Source organism: Loxodonta africana, chromosome 11 (genome assembly GCF_030014295.1).
Source record: "Loxodonta africana isolate mLoxAfr1 chromosome 11, mLoxAfr1.hap2, whole genome shotgun sequence".
Classification (NCBI taxonomy): Eukaryota; Metazoa; Chordata; class Mammalia; order Proboscidea; family Elephantidae; genus Loxodonta; species Loxodonta africana.
This window is the reverse complement of record NC_087352.1, coordinates 25,822,963-25,839,107: the sequence shown is the minus strand read 5'-3', so window position 1 is coordinate 25,839,107 and position 16,145 is coordinate 25,822,963. Positions and strand designations below refer to the sequence as shown.

At 40.4% G+C, this 16,145-nt stretch overlaps 1 protein-coding gene across 1 annotated transcript; it reads right to left on the bottom strand.

The window, feature by feature from the left end:
• Nucleotides 1-493: 493 nt before the first annotated feature.
• On the bottom strand, nucleotides 494-15,482 carry ZNF471 (zinc finger protein 471). The gene is given in 8 exon segments (XM_023543600.2): nucleotides 494-2,165; nucleotides 2,168-2,449; nucleotides 2,452-2,667; nucleotides 2,670-2,952; nucleotides 2,954-3,246; nucleotides 5,127-5,222; nucleotides 6,673-6,799; nucleotides 13,247-15,482. Coding segments are annotated over 8 exon segments (2,340 nt in total). The 5' UTR covers nucleotides 13,280-15,482; the 3' UTR covers nucleotides 494-1,155.
• Between the last annotated feature and the right edge of the window lie 663 nt (nucleotides 15,483-16,145).

Genomic DNA, 16,145 nt, shown 5'->3' with positions numbered 1-16,145 from the left:
CATCGGTGGTTTGAACCCACCAGGCGCTCCGTGGAGAAAGATGTGGCAGTCTGCTTCTATAAAGATTACAACCTTAGTAACCCTATGGGAAGTTCTACTCTGTCCTACAGGGTCACTATGAGTTGTAATCAACTGAACAGCAATGAGTTTTATCAATGCATGCTACTTTCATGGCACAAAATAGGATCAGGAACATTACAATCTTTTGTTCCATCTCACCCAATAACCACAATTTTAAAATAATCCACATTTCCTTGAGCAACTGTTGCCTGAAACCACTCAATGCTATCAATTTCTGTACTGGTTAAGATCCTTCAGTTAACACCAAAAGAACATAATCTAATGTTGAAATAAAGTCAAAACACTGGCTGGAAATTAGGAAACTCAACTTGGCAAGAACAGGAATCAGGTCAGTTCTAGGGAGCAGAGCAGCAGAAACTTGTGCATCATCTTTAGGTTGTAGTTAAAGTTTGATGCATTTTCAAATGCCTCCTGTGGTTCAAGGGGGAGACAGTACATGACTGGATTAAGTTGAACCACGTACAATTGGCAGCACAAACAAAGCCTCATGGAATGACACAGGAGTTCACCCAAAGCAGCCCAGGAAAAGGAGTTGGTGTGTGTATTTGTGTACGTGTAGTTTCTGTTCGTATTAGGAACAAACACAAATATCATCTGATACACTAATATATATTTTCATAATTTTAAATTTATAAAGTTTACAAAGTTTTAGCTATGAAATCATACTACAGCTATAAAAATTATATTTTTCAATCAAGAAGCTGCAAGATACCTTTTTATATGAGTAGACACAGATATCCACCTCATTCTTTGAGGTGACTACATAATAATCTACTGAGCTGATGTTTCATAATTTAAGTAACCAGTTTACTACTGACAGATATTTAAGATGTTTCTAATTTTTATTAAAAAAATGTGCTTGTGCGTCTGAAGTTTTGCACTTCTGCTTTCCTAGGAGGTAAATTCTTAGATGAGTAATTGCCGCAAAGGGTGATTACATTTAAAATGTTGACAGGGAATACCATATTGCCCTCCAAAATGGCTTTCAATTGCGTTAAGTACTTCACAGTATCAAGTCATTTAAAATTTCAAAATGAAGGTTTTATGATAAGCAATCTAATTACATTTATATCTTTAAAAGGCCATCGTGGAAGTAATGTGAAGAACACATTTGAAGTGGGTAAAAGAGGACCAGGAAACCATCTTTTGGATGGTTGGAATAGTCCAGGTGAAATGATTGTGTTTTGGGGTAGGGGAATGAGAGTTGAAAGAACTGGATGAATTCCAGAAATACTGAACATGTATGTCTGCAGGACTTGGTGACACAGAGGGTGAGAAAGAGCAAGATGCCCGAGATGACCCCACATCATGAACTTGATGATGCACAGGATGCGCACCCTGCTGGAAAACTTTTCCACATTCTTTACATTCATGAGCTCTCTCTCCAATATGAATTCTTCTATGCAGGTTAAGGTGTCCAATCTGGCAGAGGGTTTGCCCATATTCCTTACATTCATAAGGTTTCTCTCCAGAATGAATTCTTTGATGAACGGTAAGGGACTGACAATGGCTAAAGGCTTTGCCACACGTACTATATTCATAAGGTTTCTCCCCAGTATGGCATCTTTGATGACAAATAATGGATGACTTTGTTCTGAATGTCTTCCTACATTCAATACATTCATAGGGTCTTTGACCAGTATGAAGTCTCCAATGCTGAGTGCGGGATGAGCTATCACTGAAAACTTTTCCACATTCAGTACATTTACAGGGTTTCTCTCTGATATGAACTCTCTGATGTTGAATAAGGCAGGTAGTCTGGCTGAAGGCTTTACCACATCCCTTACACTCATAAGGTTTTTCTCCAGTATGAATTTTGTAATGTTGGGCAAGGTGTGCCCTCTGGTTGAAAGCTTTACCACATTCCTTACATTCAAATGGTTTCTCTCCAGTATGAATTCTCTGATGAGTAGCAAGCTGGGAACTGATGCTAAAAGCTTTTCCACATTCACTACACTCATAAGGTTTTTCACCAGTATGAATCCTCACATGACTAGCAAGGTGTATACTCTGCCTAAAGGCTTTAGCACATTCCTTATGTTCATATGGTTTTTCTCCAGAATGTACTCTTTGATGCTGAGTGATGCATGATGGCTAAAGACCTTCCCACAAACATCACATTCATAAGGTTTCTCTCCCATATGAATTCTCTGATGGACAGTAAGGGATGAACCATAGCTAAAGGTTTTTCCACACACATTACATTTGTAGGGTTTCTCTCCAGTATGAATTCTCCTATGCTGAATAAGCCCTATGTGATCACTAAAGGCTTTCCCACAATCAATGCAATCAAACAGTTTCTCTCCAGTATGGTAATACCTCCAGTGACAAATAAGGGATGTGTTCTGCCTCAAAGCTTTCCCACATCAATACATTCATAGGGTCTTTTGCCAGTGTGACACCTCTGGTGTCGAGCAAAAGATGAGCCATCACTGAAGGCTTTCCCACATTCCTTACATTCATAGGGCTTCTCTCCAGTATGAATTCTCTGATGCTGAGCAAGGTGTGCCGGCTGGCTGAAGGCTTTTCTACATTCCTTACGTTTATACGGTTTTTATCCCGTGTGAATTCTTTGATGTTGGATAGGTGTACATTTTGGCTGAAGGCTTTCCTACATTCCTTACATTCAAAGAGTTTTTCTCCAGTATGTATTCTCTGATGTTGAGCAAGATGTTGACTCTGGTTGAAGGCTTCTCCACATTCCTTACACTCATATGGTTTTTCACCAGTGTGAATTCGTTGATGAACAGTAAGGGAAGAACTCTGGGTGAAGGTTTTCTCATATTCATTACATTTAAAATGTTTTTTTCCTGTATAGACTCCTTTGTGCTATTTTATTATCCTTGAATTTTTGGTAAAGCTTTTTTTTTTTATCTGACTCGTGATTATGAACATGCTCTCCTATATTGTTCAGATAAACACATTTCTCAGATTTGTTATATTTGTAGCCTATCTCCTTAGTAAGGATTTCTTTATGAGTGTTTGTTTCTTGCCTGATACACATTTCTTGACTTACCCTCTGCTTCTCTAAAAGATCTTCACACTTCCAACTTTCTCTGAAAGTGGAACACTCAAGGCTATAATTTGTAATTCTCACCATTAATGCTTCATCATACATGGCCTGCTTCAGAGATAATTCTTCTGTCTCATATATAGATTCCCAATCTGAAAGATAACAAAAAAGTAAATATTTCCTTTATCATGGGCATTTAAAGCGAAAATAGGTGATTCAAAAATACTTAAAATAATTAATCCCTCAAAATCTATTATGTACAGGTATGTAGGCCTTAAAAAATGTGAACAGACCTCAGATAAATGGGAGCATATAAAGAAACATGGGGAAGGTGGTTAAGAAACTCATTTAAATAGAAGTAATAAATAAGTATCAGGATAATGTGGGGGAAGTTGTCTGCAATGGTAATAAATTTATGCCTGCATTAAGATAAAAGCTATAAATTAAGCTCTCTTCCTTTAATCTCTCCAACTTCTAATTGATTTCCAGATACAGCCGTTAATTTTGCTCAAATACCAATATAATCACGTCATTGTTACTGCTCAAACATCTAGAGATCCCTAGCAATCACAAAGACTTTATCCTTTGTGATTTCCCTCGGGGTTTAGGTGAAATCCTAGGGTTATTTTTTTCATAATCAGAAAATTGTGTTCTTATGACCCCTCTATGGCTCATTCCATGAGAACTCTCCATTTCTCCTAAATCTCTGAACCTCAGGCTATATATTAAGGGATTGTTCCATTTATTGTTTTTGCTTTCACCAGCCTGACAAAAGTATCACTTCTCAGGCCACTTATTAGTGGGGTAAAACATTTCCTTTTTTGAAGAAATTAGTTTTATTTCTGAAGAAATTAGTTTTACAATGATATATAAGTTGGGATCAATATTATTGTGTTCTTATTTAACTGCCACATGAAGTATTTTTCTTACCTCATAAACTAGAGCATATAAGATTTTGGGAAGGAATGAATGTGCCTTAAATATTGTTGCTAAGTCACTTAACATATATAGCACAAACTTGGGCATATATAAGAAGTTCTCAGTAACTACATAAAGAAGAAATTTGTGATGAAGAGGTGATGCTATGAGCAAACCTTAGGGAAAAGGTGATATTAAGAAATAAAAATGAGCAAGTGCTTTCCTCTTCTATCTTATCCATAGCAAACAGTCAATTAATTCAATACCCCCAAGCAGTTACCTACTATGTGTCAAATATTATTGAAATGAAAGCAATGAAATACAGAGCTGTTCTGTAGAAGTTCAGAAAGTAAATATAATGACAGGACTGACAAACAAAATATTTTGAGAAGAAGAAAATATGAAACGAAATCAAGTGAGAGTCCATGTGGTGAAAAGTAAAATTGGCATAAAAGTTCAGAGATTGGAGTGATCAAATCTACTACAGTACACTAAGAAAGGCTTTTGAGTTGTGAACCAGCTTCCTACCCCAAGACTGCTTCTGGCTTCATATGGCCTATCCAAGGCTGAGCGGCTCAGTATGTTGGCATACCTTTAACTCATTTGAAGCATACCAGGGTACCTCATGGAGTTGAGAAAACTGGAATAAAGTATAGTAAAAACAAAGATAAAAAGTGATAGAAGATGAAATTGGAGAGGTAGAAAGGAACAGACTACATAGGAATTTGTAGCGTTTGGACTACAGGGGCTTGTAGGGTTTGGATTTTAAAGCAGCAAGCCATGTTCTCATTTGCAAGAAGCTCCTAATTTTGGCATTAAGAAAAGAATTAAGAAACAGAGAGCTTATATAAGCCTCCATGGCAAAGGGAAAGAAGGGATGAGAAGGAATTAGATTCAACTTTTTTGCAAAATGTGTTTTTAGAGAGATGAGAGTCAAGTAGAAGAGAAGATATTTGGGGAGTCCATGCTAAATGTTAAAGTTTCAGTTTTCTTCCCAGGGCCTGGAAAGCTTGAGAAAGATTTCTACGAAACATAAGTGAGGCGGTATCCCCTTTGAAAATGGCTGAAACGTTTACCTCCAACGGACTCCCCTATCTGGTTCTCCCATACTCACCCAGGAATGGGCCTCCTGTCATCTCACTCTTCACTTCCCACGGCTCTTTCCCTTGTTCCAATAAGGAGATCATATATGGCTTAGAAATGCAAAGTCCTGCATATAAAAAAAAAGACACGAAAATGGGCCGTGTTTGGGGTATTACAGAACTCTAAGGAGTCCCTTAAATCAGACAGAATGACACTATAGGAATGATTAGATAAAGGGGTAAAACAAATGTGAAAGACAGACTACATTAAGCTTTTGGCACAGCCTAGTGGAACTGCCAACAGTCAACTTTATAAAAATCAAACTATTTTCTAAGTGACTAAGGGCAGAAATTTAGCTCAGCATTGTCAGAGAATCATCAGATAGAAGTGAGATATTTTAAAGGTCTCCTATAGAGACAGAGTTTGGAGTTTTAGTCCAGCCAAGTTAACTGCCTGCTTTAAGAAAAATAAATAAATCGACACCCTTCAGAAAAATACAACAGAATATAGAGTCTACAATGTATTATTCACAACGTCCAAGATAGAATCTTAAGTTACTAGACCTAAGAAAGAAGAAAAAAATGAACCATACTTAAGAGAAAAGACTCATTCTGCAATAACACAGATGTTTTAATTAGCAGGAAAGGATTTTAAAGTAGCAATGATAACTATGCTGAAAACTGCATAGGAATATATTTGTAATGAATGCACAAACAGGAAATCTAAGTAGACGAATAGAAACTATAAAAAGAAAAAAATGGAAATTACACAGCTGAAAAATACCTACTGCCAGAGCTGAAAAATACTGATCTGAAATTTAAAAACTGACAGGATGGGCTTTACAGCACATCGAAGAAAACAAGGAAACAGTTTGTGAACCTGAAGATAAAGCAACAGAAATTATCTAATCTGGAAAGCACAGAGGAAAAAAAAAAATCTTAAAACAATGAACATCCTCAGGTACCTTGGGCACAATATTAAAGGTTCTAACACATGTGTAAATGAAATCCCTGAAGGAGAGAAAGAGCAAAAATATATATATATATTTTAAGAAACAATTGAAAATTTTTCTCAAATTTGGTGAAAGACATAAATTAACACTTTCAAGAATCTCAGTGAACCCCAAGCAGGATAAAAGGGCCTTTAGAGAACAAAAAACTAGACAGCCAGTAAGGTATCCCCGGGGCTGAGAAGAAGAGCCCATGCTAGTTTCTCTGAGAACTGTTTGAAGTCATTTTCATCGTTAATGTTTCAGTGATTTGCTTATTTTAAGTTAATTAAAAGATACAGATTTTAAAAGCAATACTCTTTTGAATTTATTGTAATCCAGCTATATTCTTGGTTTGGTGAACCTTGATATCTCCTAGTGGTAACAATAATACTGTATCACAGAAGGAACAGGCAGGACAGGGGACCAATGAGATTCACTGAAGATGAAATTTTCATCAATTCTTAATATCCCCTTTGTTTCCCAGATTTCATTCTTACACACAATAAAAAAGTTTCAATAATAAATAAAATTTTAAAGGGTCTCAAAGGATAGATTCTAAATTATGTAGGAGGGAGAAAATCCTCACCTAGTGATGCCAGGCTCTGATAGTTTTCCAACATCATACTCTTGTATAAACTCCTCTGAGTAGGGTTCAGCCATTCCCATTCCTCCTGGGAAAAGTCTATTGCTACATCCTTGAATGTCGCCAAGTCCTGAAATGACACAAATACATTCTGATGCACCAATGCTCATGGCCACATATGAATCCATGTTGAAGGGTTATGTTGTTCCTACTTCATGTGAGAAATACCCTTTGCAGGAGAAAAAACTTAAGCACATTGCAATATTAAGTTTCAATCCAAGAGACATTACTTATTGAAGTGTTAATTGCATTTTATATAATGGTGCTACACCATTTCTCAGCATGGGAAAATAAGAACAGATAGCCACAGAGCAGTGAGCAAGGGCCTCAAGGAAGGAGAAACATCTGTGGTTGAATCTTCAAAAATGAATAAAAACAATATCTAAATCATTATTTTCCAAATATGATCTTTGGAATCCTAGTGCTACTGCAGGATGAAATTAATGTTGCTGATTTTATTCTTACACAGTAAAAATTATGAGTACATTTTGAATGTGATTTTCTTATGATATGCTATTAAAAGCTGATGTGCAATACTGCTCATCAATATTTTCTAGAAGCATTTATGCGAGATTGGTATTATTTCATAAGTATTTCAAAGAATTCATCAGTAAAACTATCTGGGCCTACAGTATGCTTTGTGGAAAGTTTATAGAAAATGAATGAATTTCTTTATTAGATATTAGACTAATCAGACTATTTCTTCTTGTGTCAGTGTTGGCGTCTTAGATAGCTAGTGCTGCTATAACAGAAATACCACAAGTGGGTCGCTTCAACAAAGAAAAATTTATTTGCTCACAGTCTAGTAGGCTAGAAGTCTGAACTCCGGTGCCAGCTCCAGGGGAAGGCTTTCTCTCTCTGTTGGCTCTGGGGCAGGTCCTAGTTATCAATTTTCCCCTGTTCTAGGACCTCCTCAGCATAGGGACCCCACATCCAAAGGACATGCACTCCGCCCCTACTTTCTTGGTTGTATGAGGTCCCCATGTCTCTCTGCTCCCTTCTCTCTTTTATATCTCAAAAGAGATTGACTTAAGACCAAACCTAATCTTGCAGATTGAGTCCTGTCTCATTAACACAACCACTGCTAATCCCACCTCATTAACATCACAGAGGAAGGATTCATAACACATTGGAAAATTACATCAGATGACAAAATGGTAGACAATCATACAATACTGGGAATCATGGCCCAGGCAAATTGACACACATTTTGGGGGGACACAATTCAATCCATGACAGTAAGCTTTCTTCCCCATGGAATTTATCCATCTCACCTAAATTATAATATTTATTGATGTAAAGCTGTTTATATTATATACTTGTAATCTTTTAATGTCTGTGGTCTCTGTAGTTGCCACTCCTTTTTCATTCCTGGTATTGATAATTTGTATCTTCTCTCTCTTTCTCTTGCTCAATCTTTCTAGGGGCACATTAATTTTATTAATATGTCTTAAAAATCAACTTTTAGTTTTATTGACCAAAAAAAGTCAGATGGTCATCTCAACACACATCCAATCTAAAAGAATCTACAGACATATTTTTAGAATTATTAAGGTCACTAGTTAAAGGACAACATACAAAAATTAATTGTATTTCTAGATACCAGTGAGAAGCAATTGAAAATACAAAAAAAAAAAAAAAAAAAGTAGCTTGAAAAAACACCAAGACTAAAAAATGTATGTTGTTGTTTTTGTTAGGTGCCATCGTTGCGTCAGCACCAACTCATAGTGACCTTATGTATAACAGAATGAAACACTGCTGGTTCCGACTCAAAGGCAACTATAAACAACCAGACAAACTGGCCAAAGAAACAGAACACAGCTCCCAAATAGACTACACATATGCAGTGGTCACCCTGACTGATGACACTGGTTACACTGCAGCAGAATGAGGAAAAAATGGCCTTTTCAGTAACTGGGGCCTGGTCAACTGGATATCCATGTGGAAAAAATTAATTTTGACCTCTATGCTCATAAAAAATTTTAAAAAATCAAGTCTAATTTTATCAGAAACTTAGCTGTGAAGGTTAAAACAATAAATCTTTTAGAAAAAACATACATAGGAGAATATCTAGAAAGTGGATCCAACGATTCTCATTCTATGAATTTATCCTACTGATATATGCCCACATGGTTGCAAAGGCACATGTACAAAGGTATTTACTGGAGCACTGTTTTTAGTAGTAAAAATTTGGAAACAACTGTATAACATACTGGATGGGTTAAAAATAATGTGGTTCACCCATACCAATGAAAGACTATGTTGCTATTGTTGTTAGGTGCCCTCCAGTCATTCCGACTCATAGCAACCCTATGTACAACAGAATGAAACGCTGCTCAGTCCTGTGCCATCCTCATAATTGTTGTGCTGCAGCCCATCATTGCAACCACTGTGTCAGTCCATCTCGTTGAAGGGTTTCCTCTTTTTCATGGATCCTCTACCTTACCAGGCATGATGTCCTTCTCCAGGAACTGGTCTCTCCTGATAACAAGTCCAAAGTATGCGAGACAAAGTCTCACCATCCTCACTTCCAAGGAGCACTCTGGTTGTACTTCTTCCAAGACAGACTTGTTCATTCTTCTGGCAGTCCATGGTATATTCAATATTCTTTGTAAACACCATTATTCAATGGCAAGAATTCTTCTTTGGTCTTCCTTATTCATTGTCCAGCTTTTGCATGCATATGAGACGACTGAAAATATCATAGCTTTGGTCAGGTGCACCTTAGCCCTCAGAAGGACATCTTTGCTTTTCACACTTTAAAGAGGTCTTTTGCAGTAGATTTGCCCAATGCAATATGTCGTTTGATTTCTTGACTGCAGCTTTCACGGACACAGATTGTGGATCCAAGTAAAATGAAATCCTTGACAACTTCAATCTTTTCTCTGTTTATCATGATGTTGCTTATTGGTCCAGTTGTAAGGACTTTTGTTTTGTTTATGTTGAGGTGCAATCCATACTGAAGGCTGTAGTCTTTGATCTTCATCAGTAAATGTTTTAAATCCTCTTCACTTTCAACAAGCAAGGGTGTGTCATCCACATAACTCAGGTTGTTAATGAGTCTTCCTCCAATCCTGATGCCGCGTTCTTCATACAGTCCAGCTTCTCATATTATTTGCTCAGTATACAGACTGAATAAGTATGACAAAAGGATACAACCTTGGTGCACATCTTTCCTGATTTTAAACCATGTGGTATCCCCTCGTTCTGTTCAAACGACTGGCTGCCTCTTGGTCTTCGTACAGGTTCCACATGGGCATAGCTGGGTGTTTTGGAATTTCCCTTCTTCGTAATGTTATCCATAATTTGTTATGATCCACATAGTTGAATGTCTTTGCATAGTCAATAAAACATAGGCAAACATCTTTCTGGGTGCTTCTTTATAGCCAGTAGAGGCCCTTAAGCCCCAAAAAGCCAGTCGGTACCAAATCCAAATTTGTGCACATCCAATTGTTTTTAAAAATATCCCAAATAAGCAGATTTTTGGCCACTTAGAGCGTGTCTGCTTTACATATCCTGGGAAACTGCACTCAGCATCTGCTAACCCTAGATAAAATAAAGATCTATATTTCGAAGGTGTTGTGGATTGAATTATGTCCCCCAAAAATGTGTGTTGTAAATCCTTCACCTGTGCCTGTGGTTATAATTCCATTTGGGAATGAGTTTCATTTGTTATGTTAATGAGGCAACACTAGTGTAGGGTGTGTTTTACATCTTTCTCTTTTGAGAGATCAGGGCTTCAAACTGGTTCAGAACAATCCAGTAATTGCTGTCCCGAACGAGGGCCACATATGCATTGCATAGCAAACAAATCTGTTGCCTGTGGCATTTTGACCTAAGTAGGAAACAAACAGCTGTACCCTGCTGAAAGATGGCCAGCAGACCACGCTACTTTGCATGTGTGTTGCTCTCCACAGTCCGGCCAATAATGTCACTCTCCAAAAGTCCTGCCATAGCCCTTCCTCCTGAAAGTTTCTGCAGCCTGATGTGGGAGACGGGATTATTGGCAGAATCAGGTCAAAATGTGACGGGAAACAGATTTGGTTGCTATTGTTTGCAGTGGCAATTACTGAACTGTTTTCAACTGGTTAGAAGTCCTGTCTGAGATAGAAAAGAGGAGATTAAGCAAGCAAGCAAGTACAAATGGAGGGGAAGATCATGTTGCCTTGAAGTCTTCTCTGAGACTTTCCCTTGCTTCCCCCGCTCTGCCATGGTTTCCACCCCCTTGCAGCCTGCCAAGCCACAGCCTCTCTACAGTTTGAATTTGGTGACAGAATCCCATGCATGTGCGAACCAAGATTTTGGCATATGCGCAGGACCCGAAGAGCTGTGTTCTCAATCTGTCCTTGGACCTGAGCATCACCGACATGATTCAACATCTGGACCTCCAAATATGGACACGGGAGGGCTAAGGGCAGAGTTCCAGGCATCAAACGCAACCCCCAGACGCCACTGGAAATAAAAAGCTCCCCAACCCCTTCAGTGAGCACATGGCCTTACGGTTGCTAGACCCTGCACTGCTCCTTGTCTACGCAGACAATAAACTTCTACTTTCTGTTTCCCTTGCAACTGGTGGTGTGGTGTCCATCTTATTTCGACTGGCTATGGCTAATAGGACTGGATGAGAACCCTCATTCAGTTACAACACAATTGCTAAGAAACTTGGGAACAGAAGCTGAAAAGAGACAACAGCCTTCCCCCAGAGCTGATAGAGAGAGAGAGCCTTCCCCTAAAGCTGGCACCCTGAATTCGGACTTCTAGCCTCCTAAACTGTGAGAAAATAAATTTCAGTTTGTTAAAGTAACCTGCTTGTGGTCTTTACTATAGCAGCACTAAACCAAAAAACCAAACCCACTGCTGTCGAGTCAATTCTGACTCATAGTGACCCTATAGCCCAGAGTAGAACTGTCCCATTGGGTTTCCAAGGAGTGCCTGATGGTTTTGAACTGCTGATCTTTCGGTTAGCAGCTGTAGCTCTCAACCACTAAGGCACCAGGGTTTCCATAGCAGCACTAACTTTAAATCTCCTAGAATTCAGATTTCTGGGTCCACGGAGTTGTGGAGACCCACCCAGGCCATTTGCCCTCAGTTGTCTTTTTGAGCCTTGAACCTTCAAGGCACTGTCTTCCTAAAGTCACCTTCAAGTCAAACAATAGCCTTGTAAATAAATAGCTTAACAGGGATCATTTTGCCTTAGGCATTAGGCTCCTTTGGAGAATTATAATGACCCTCAAGAGACTACCTTGCCCTGCCCTGACCCTGCCTACATAACCTGCTTTCACTATCCCCTCTTTGGAGTACCTACTGGATACGAATCATATCTACTCACAATAAATATATTCGGTTACATTAAAAATTTTGGTGTTTCTCTGTACATTTGGAAACTCTGGCAGCATGGTGGTTAACAGTTACGGCTGCTAACCAAAAGGTCAGCAGTTCAAATCCACCAGGCACTCCCTGGAAACCCTATGGGACAGCTCTACTCTGACCTATAGGGTCGCTATGAGTTGGAGTCGACTCAATGGCAAAGGGTTTGGGTTTTTTTGGTTTCTCTGCACATTTAGGTTTTTGACAGCAACTAAGGCAGAAGGATTCTAAGGTGCCGCTGCATTTGGAGCTCTCTGACTCCCTTGCTGCAGAAGGATACTGCTTAGGGACACCTCTTCTCTGGAGTTTTTCATGCTCTCTTCCTCTTCTGGTGATTCCTTGAATCTCTTGCCTCTAATGACCTCCTGAGGTCAGGGATGGCCTCCTACATGCAGCTGTCAATGTGTCATCCCCAATAAATAGCTTGTTGTGGAATGCGGCTTATCTTGTGGTCTGTATCTTTTTCCTTGATCAGCTCTGAATGTCCTTAAACTCACGACAGGAGGCAAGAGTGAGTTTTTCATTTGTTTGTTTTTAATCTTTTGAATTTTATACCATGTATATATATCACCTATTTGAATTTATAAAATTTCTAAACATTAAGTTTAATATGACTTTTTAGATGAATAAATGGGATTGGAATTCATACTTTAAATGTAAATAAAAACTTCTAAGAATTTATTTTAAGGATATAATTAAGAGGTTTTGGCAAAAATTCACCTAGAGGGATAACTCCTGATGTGTTCCAAGAACAGGACACGGGTAGCAGATGTACACTGAACTTGGATACTGACTTTAGAACCCGACTAACTGGTGCTGAGATACCTCTATTCCATCTAATCTTTAATGTGGACCTTTGCAAAAGTGTCAACACTGAATTAAATGTGTAGACGAAGAGGGAAGAAGACGGGACTCTGAGGGAGAACACAACTGCTTTTGACCTTCCCTATAAAAAAAATAGCCTCATCATATTCAGCCATTACTCAAACATTAGGCAGTTTGAGCTCTTTAGGGCTGGTGGTCTCTAGAAGTGGCAACCAGGCCTCTAGACAAGATTGTCAATCAAGGAAATTTCAAAAGAAAAGAACCATTGCTAAATTCTAAACAGCAAGACTTCCTTTCAAAGAGAAGAAAGAAAATAGTAACTAACCTGTGGCATGGCTTTCACTAGTTCAACAGTCATTTTTATTTTCTCCTCCTGGTGTCGCTCTTTGATGGTAAAACTGGAAGAAGAGAAAGGATAGTTACAAATGAGGCCTCCTCTGCACTCGCAGAATCACCAGCCTCCAAACTTTGTCTTCCCCTTCTTCCTCCAAGTCCCATCAGACTTACTGCCCACCTACCTGGGAGATTATGGGCAACCTTCGGCTCTTCACCAAACCAAACCAAACCAAACCCACTGCTGCTGAGTTGATTCTGACTCATAGCGACCCTATAGGACAGAGTAGAACTGCCCCATGGAGTTTCCAAGGAGCGCCTGGTGGATTCGAACTGCCGACCCTTTGGTTAGCACTTCGGCTGTTAAGTGGGTATAATTTATAACTTGTTTCCCTTATCCCCAAGGTCCTAAATTTAATCTTTTTTCCAAAAGTTACCTTCCCATTTATTATAATGAATAAAAAGAACAATAGAGATGTGTTAGGTACTCAGTGTAGATTACATACATTCTCTCACTTTATTTTCAAAATAATCCTACCAAATACTTGTTATTTCCTCAGTTTTACAGGTAGTAGACTCTTTGTCTCTCCATGGGTCTCTGCTTCATGTTGTGACAGCAAGAAGCTTGAAAACATAACTCCTAAATGGCATTAGAAGCCAGGGATATCCTCCTTTTCCATCAAAACACAAAGGAGTTTTTTCCAGACTTCAGTTTCCTCAAACCTTGGGGCAATGGATCCTTTAGCACCCAATTCTGCTCCACTCACTCTCATCTCTGTACTCAGCCCCTTGGTTTCCTCTCCTTTCTGTCACCCAGAACTGGGGGCATTTCCTGAGCCAGAATTCTGTCATCTCCAGGCACCTCAGTTCTTGTTTCTTATTGGAACTTTTGGACTGGGGGCAGGGAGTTCTACTCCCGGGTTCTTATCCTGGCAACGCACAATCCCAAAAGCCCACACACACACACACACACAAATCCAATGCGATCAGTCTCCCAAACAGTCTCTCCCCACACGCCACATCACACAGGGCACACTAACAATCATCCAGGATGACATACAAACATTACAAGATCTCACAAACTTCCTGTTCACACATAGCATATGACTGAAAGTATCCAGGGAAAGGCACATCATAAAGAGTCACATACACCATGGTCTCGCAGGGGCAATGGGTACAAGCACACACGGTGATACACACACCTCTTCACATATACCCCCAATCTTACTCTCACACACACCCAGGGCTTACCGTCCCTTATCTTTGTCTCACACCTGCATACTCCACAGCCTTACAGGGACTATATTTGCAAGCACTCAGGGTGACACACCATGATTCACATAATCACTCTCTCACACACAACCACACCACTGGTCTCTCTCCCTTATTCTCTTCCTCACATATACACAAACACTATGGTCTCTCTCACATGGAGACACACCCATTTCTCTCACACTTCAATCTCTCACATAGAGAAGCGCCAATTTTTCTCACACTTCAGTCTCTCACACACACAGATACACAAACACACATCTCTCTCACATTCCAGTTGCTCACTGTCTGTCTCTGGTCTCAAAACACTCACTGGTCTCTCTCACATGCACAAAACACATCCGGGTCTTTTATTCCAGTCTCTCTCACACTCACACACGGATACACACACTCCTGTCTCTTACACAACCTCACACACAGACACTCCAATCTCACACATGCACACTTGGTCTCACCCAAACAGACACAAACATACCCTGGTCTGTCATACTCACTGAGCCCTCACAGTCCAATCTCTCTCACTCCAAATCAAAACCAAACCCATGGCCATCGAGTAGATTCTGACTCATAGCTACCCTACAGGACAAACTAGGACCGCCCTATAAAAGATTCCAAGGCTGTAATCTTTGCAGAAGCTGATTGCCACATCCTTCTCTGGAAGAGCGGCTGGTGGATTCGAACCGCCGACTTTTCGGCTAGCAGCCGAGTGTTTAACTACTGCGACAGAGGGCTCCCCTCTCTCACACAGACATAAACCCAGGTCTCTCCCCGAGCCTCACAAACTCTCACACACAAGCACACCCATTTCGCTCACACTCACTGATCTCCCTCATACACTTCGCTCCAGCCGTCAGACAGTCTCGACTCAGCTCCAAGCCCTTACTGCTTCACTCACACTCGCTTTGCTGACTGGAGGAAACCAGCCTCGCCTGCCCAGCCTGGCCCTCGAGCTCCCACTCCCGAGCCTCCCGGAGCAACCAGCGGGCCTCCGTAGTGAAGCTAGCGTTTGCAGCCCAAAGCACCTCAGAAACTGACGCCCGGGCTCGGAGTGCGCAGGCGCCTGTTTCCCCTAAACGAGCAGAGGGAGAGGGAGGAGTCTGAGGCGAGGTGGGGCGTGGTTTAGCTGAGAGGGGCGTGTCCACCAGCTGCTATGTCGGCAGTCGGGGGAGGGACCATAGAGACAGAGCGTGCGTGCCTGCGGGGTACGGAATAATATGAGAAGGGCGTGGCCCAGAGTTCCGTCGCGGTGTCCGGGCTGGGCGGGAGAGTGAGGTGGCTCTTAGAGAGTGTAACCTTGGCTCCAGCTTCGAAGACCAGAAGCATCCCTAGTTACCAGTCCTCGTGCTTTGGACTCGGAGAGGACCTGTTCTGGCGCAGTGGTTAAAGTGCTGGGCTGCTAACTGGAAGGACGGTGGTTCTAAGCCCGCTCTGGAGGGAAAAATACGGCAGTCGGCTTCCGTAAAGATTACACCCTTGGAAGGGATTTGGGGCAGTTCTGCTCTGTCCTATAGGGTCGCTGGGAGTCGGAATCAATTCTAGGGCGATGGAGAAAGTCTGGAGAGGAGCGCACTTGATTGACCTGAGGATGCTTTCCTGTGAGCGGTTTTGTGATATTGCTG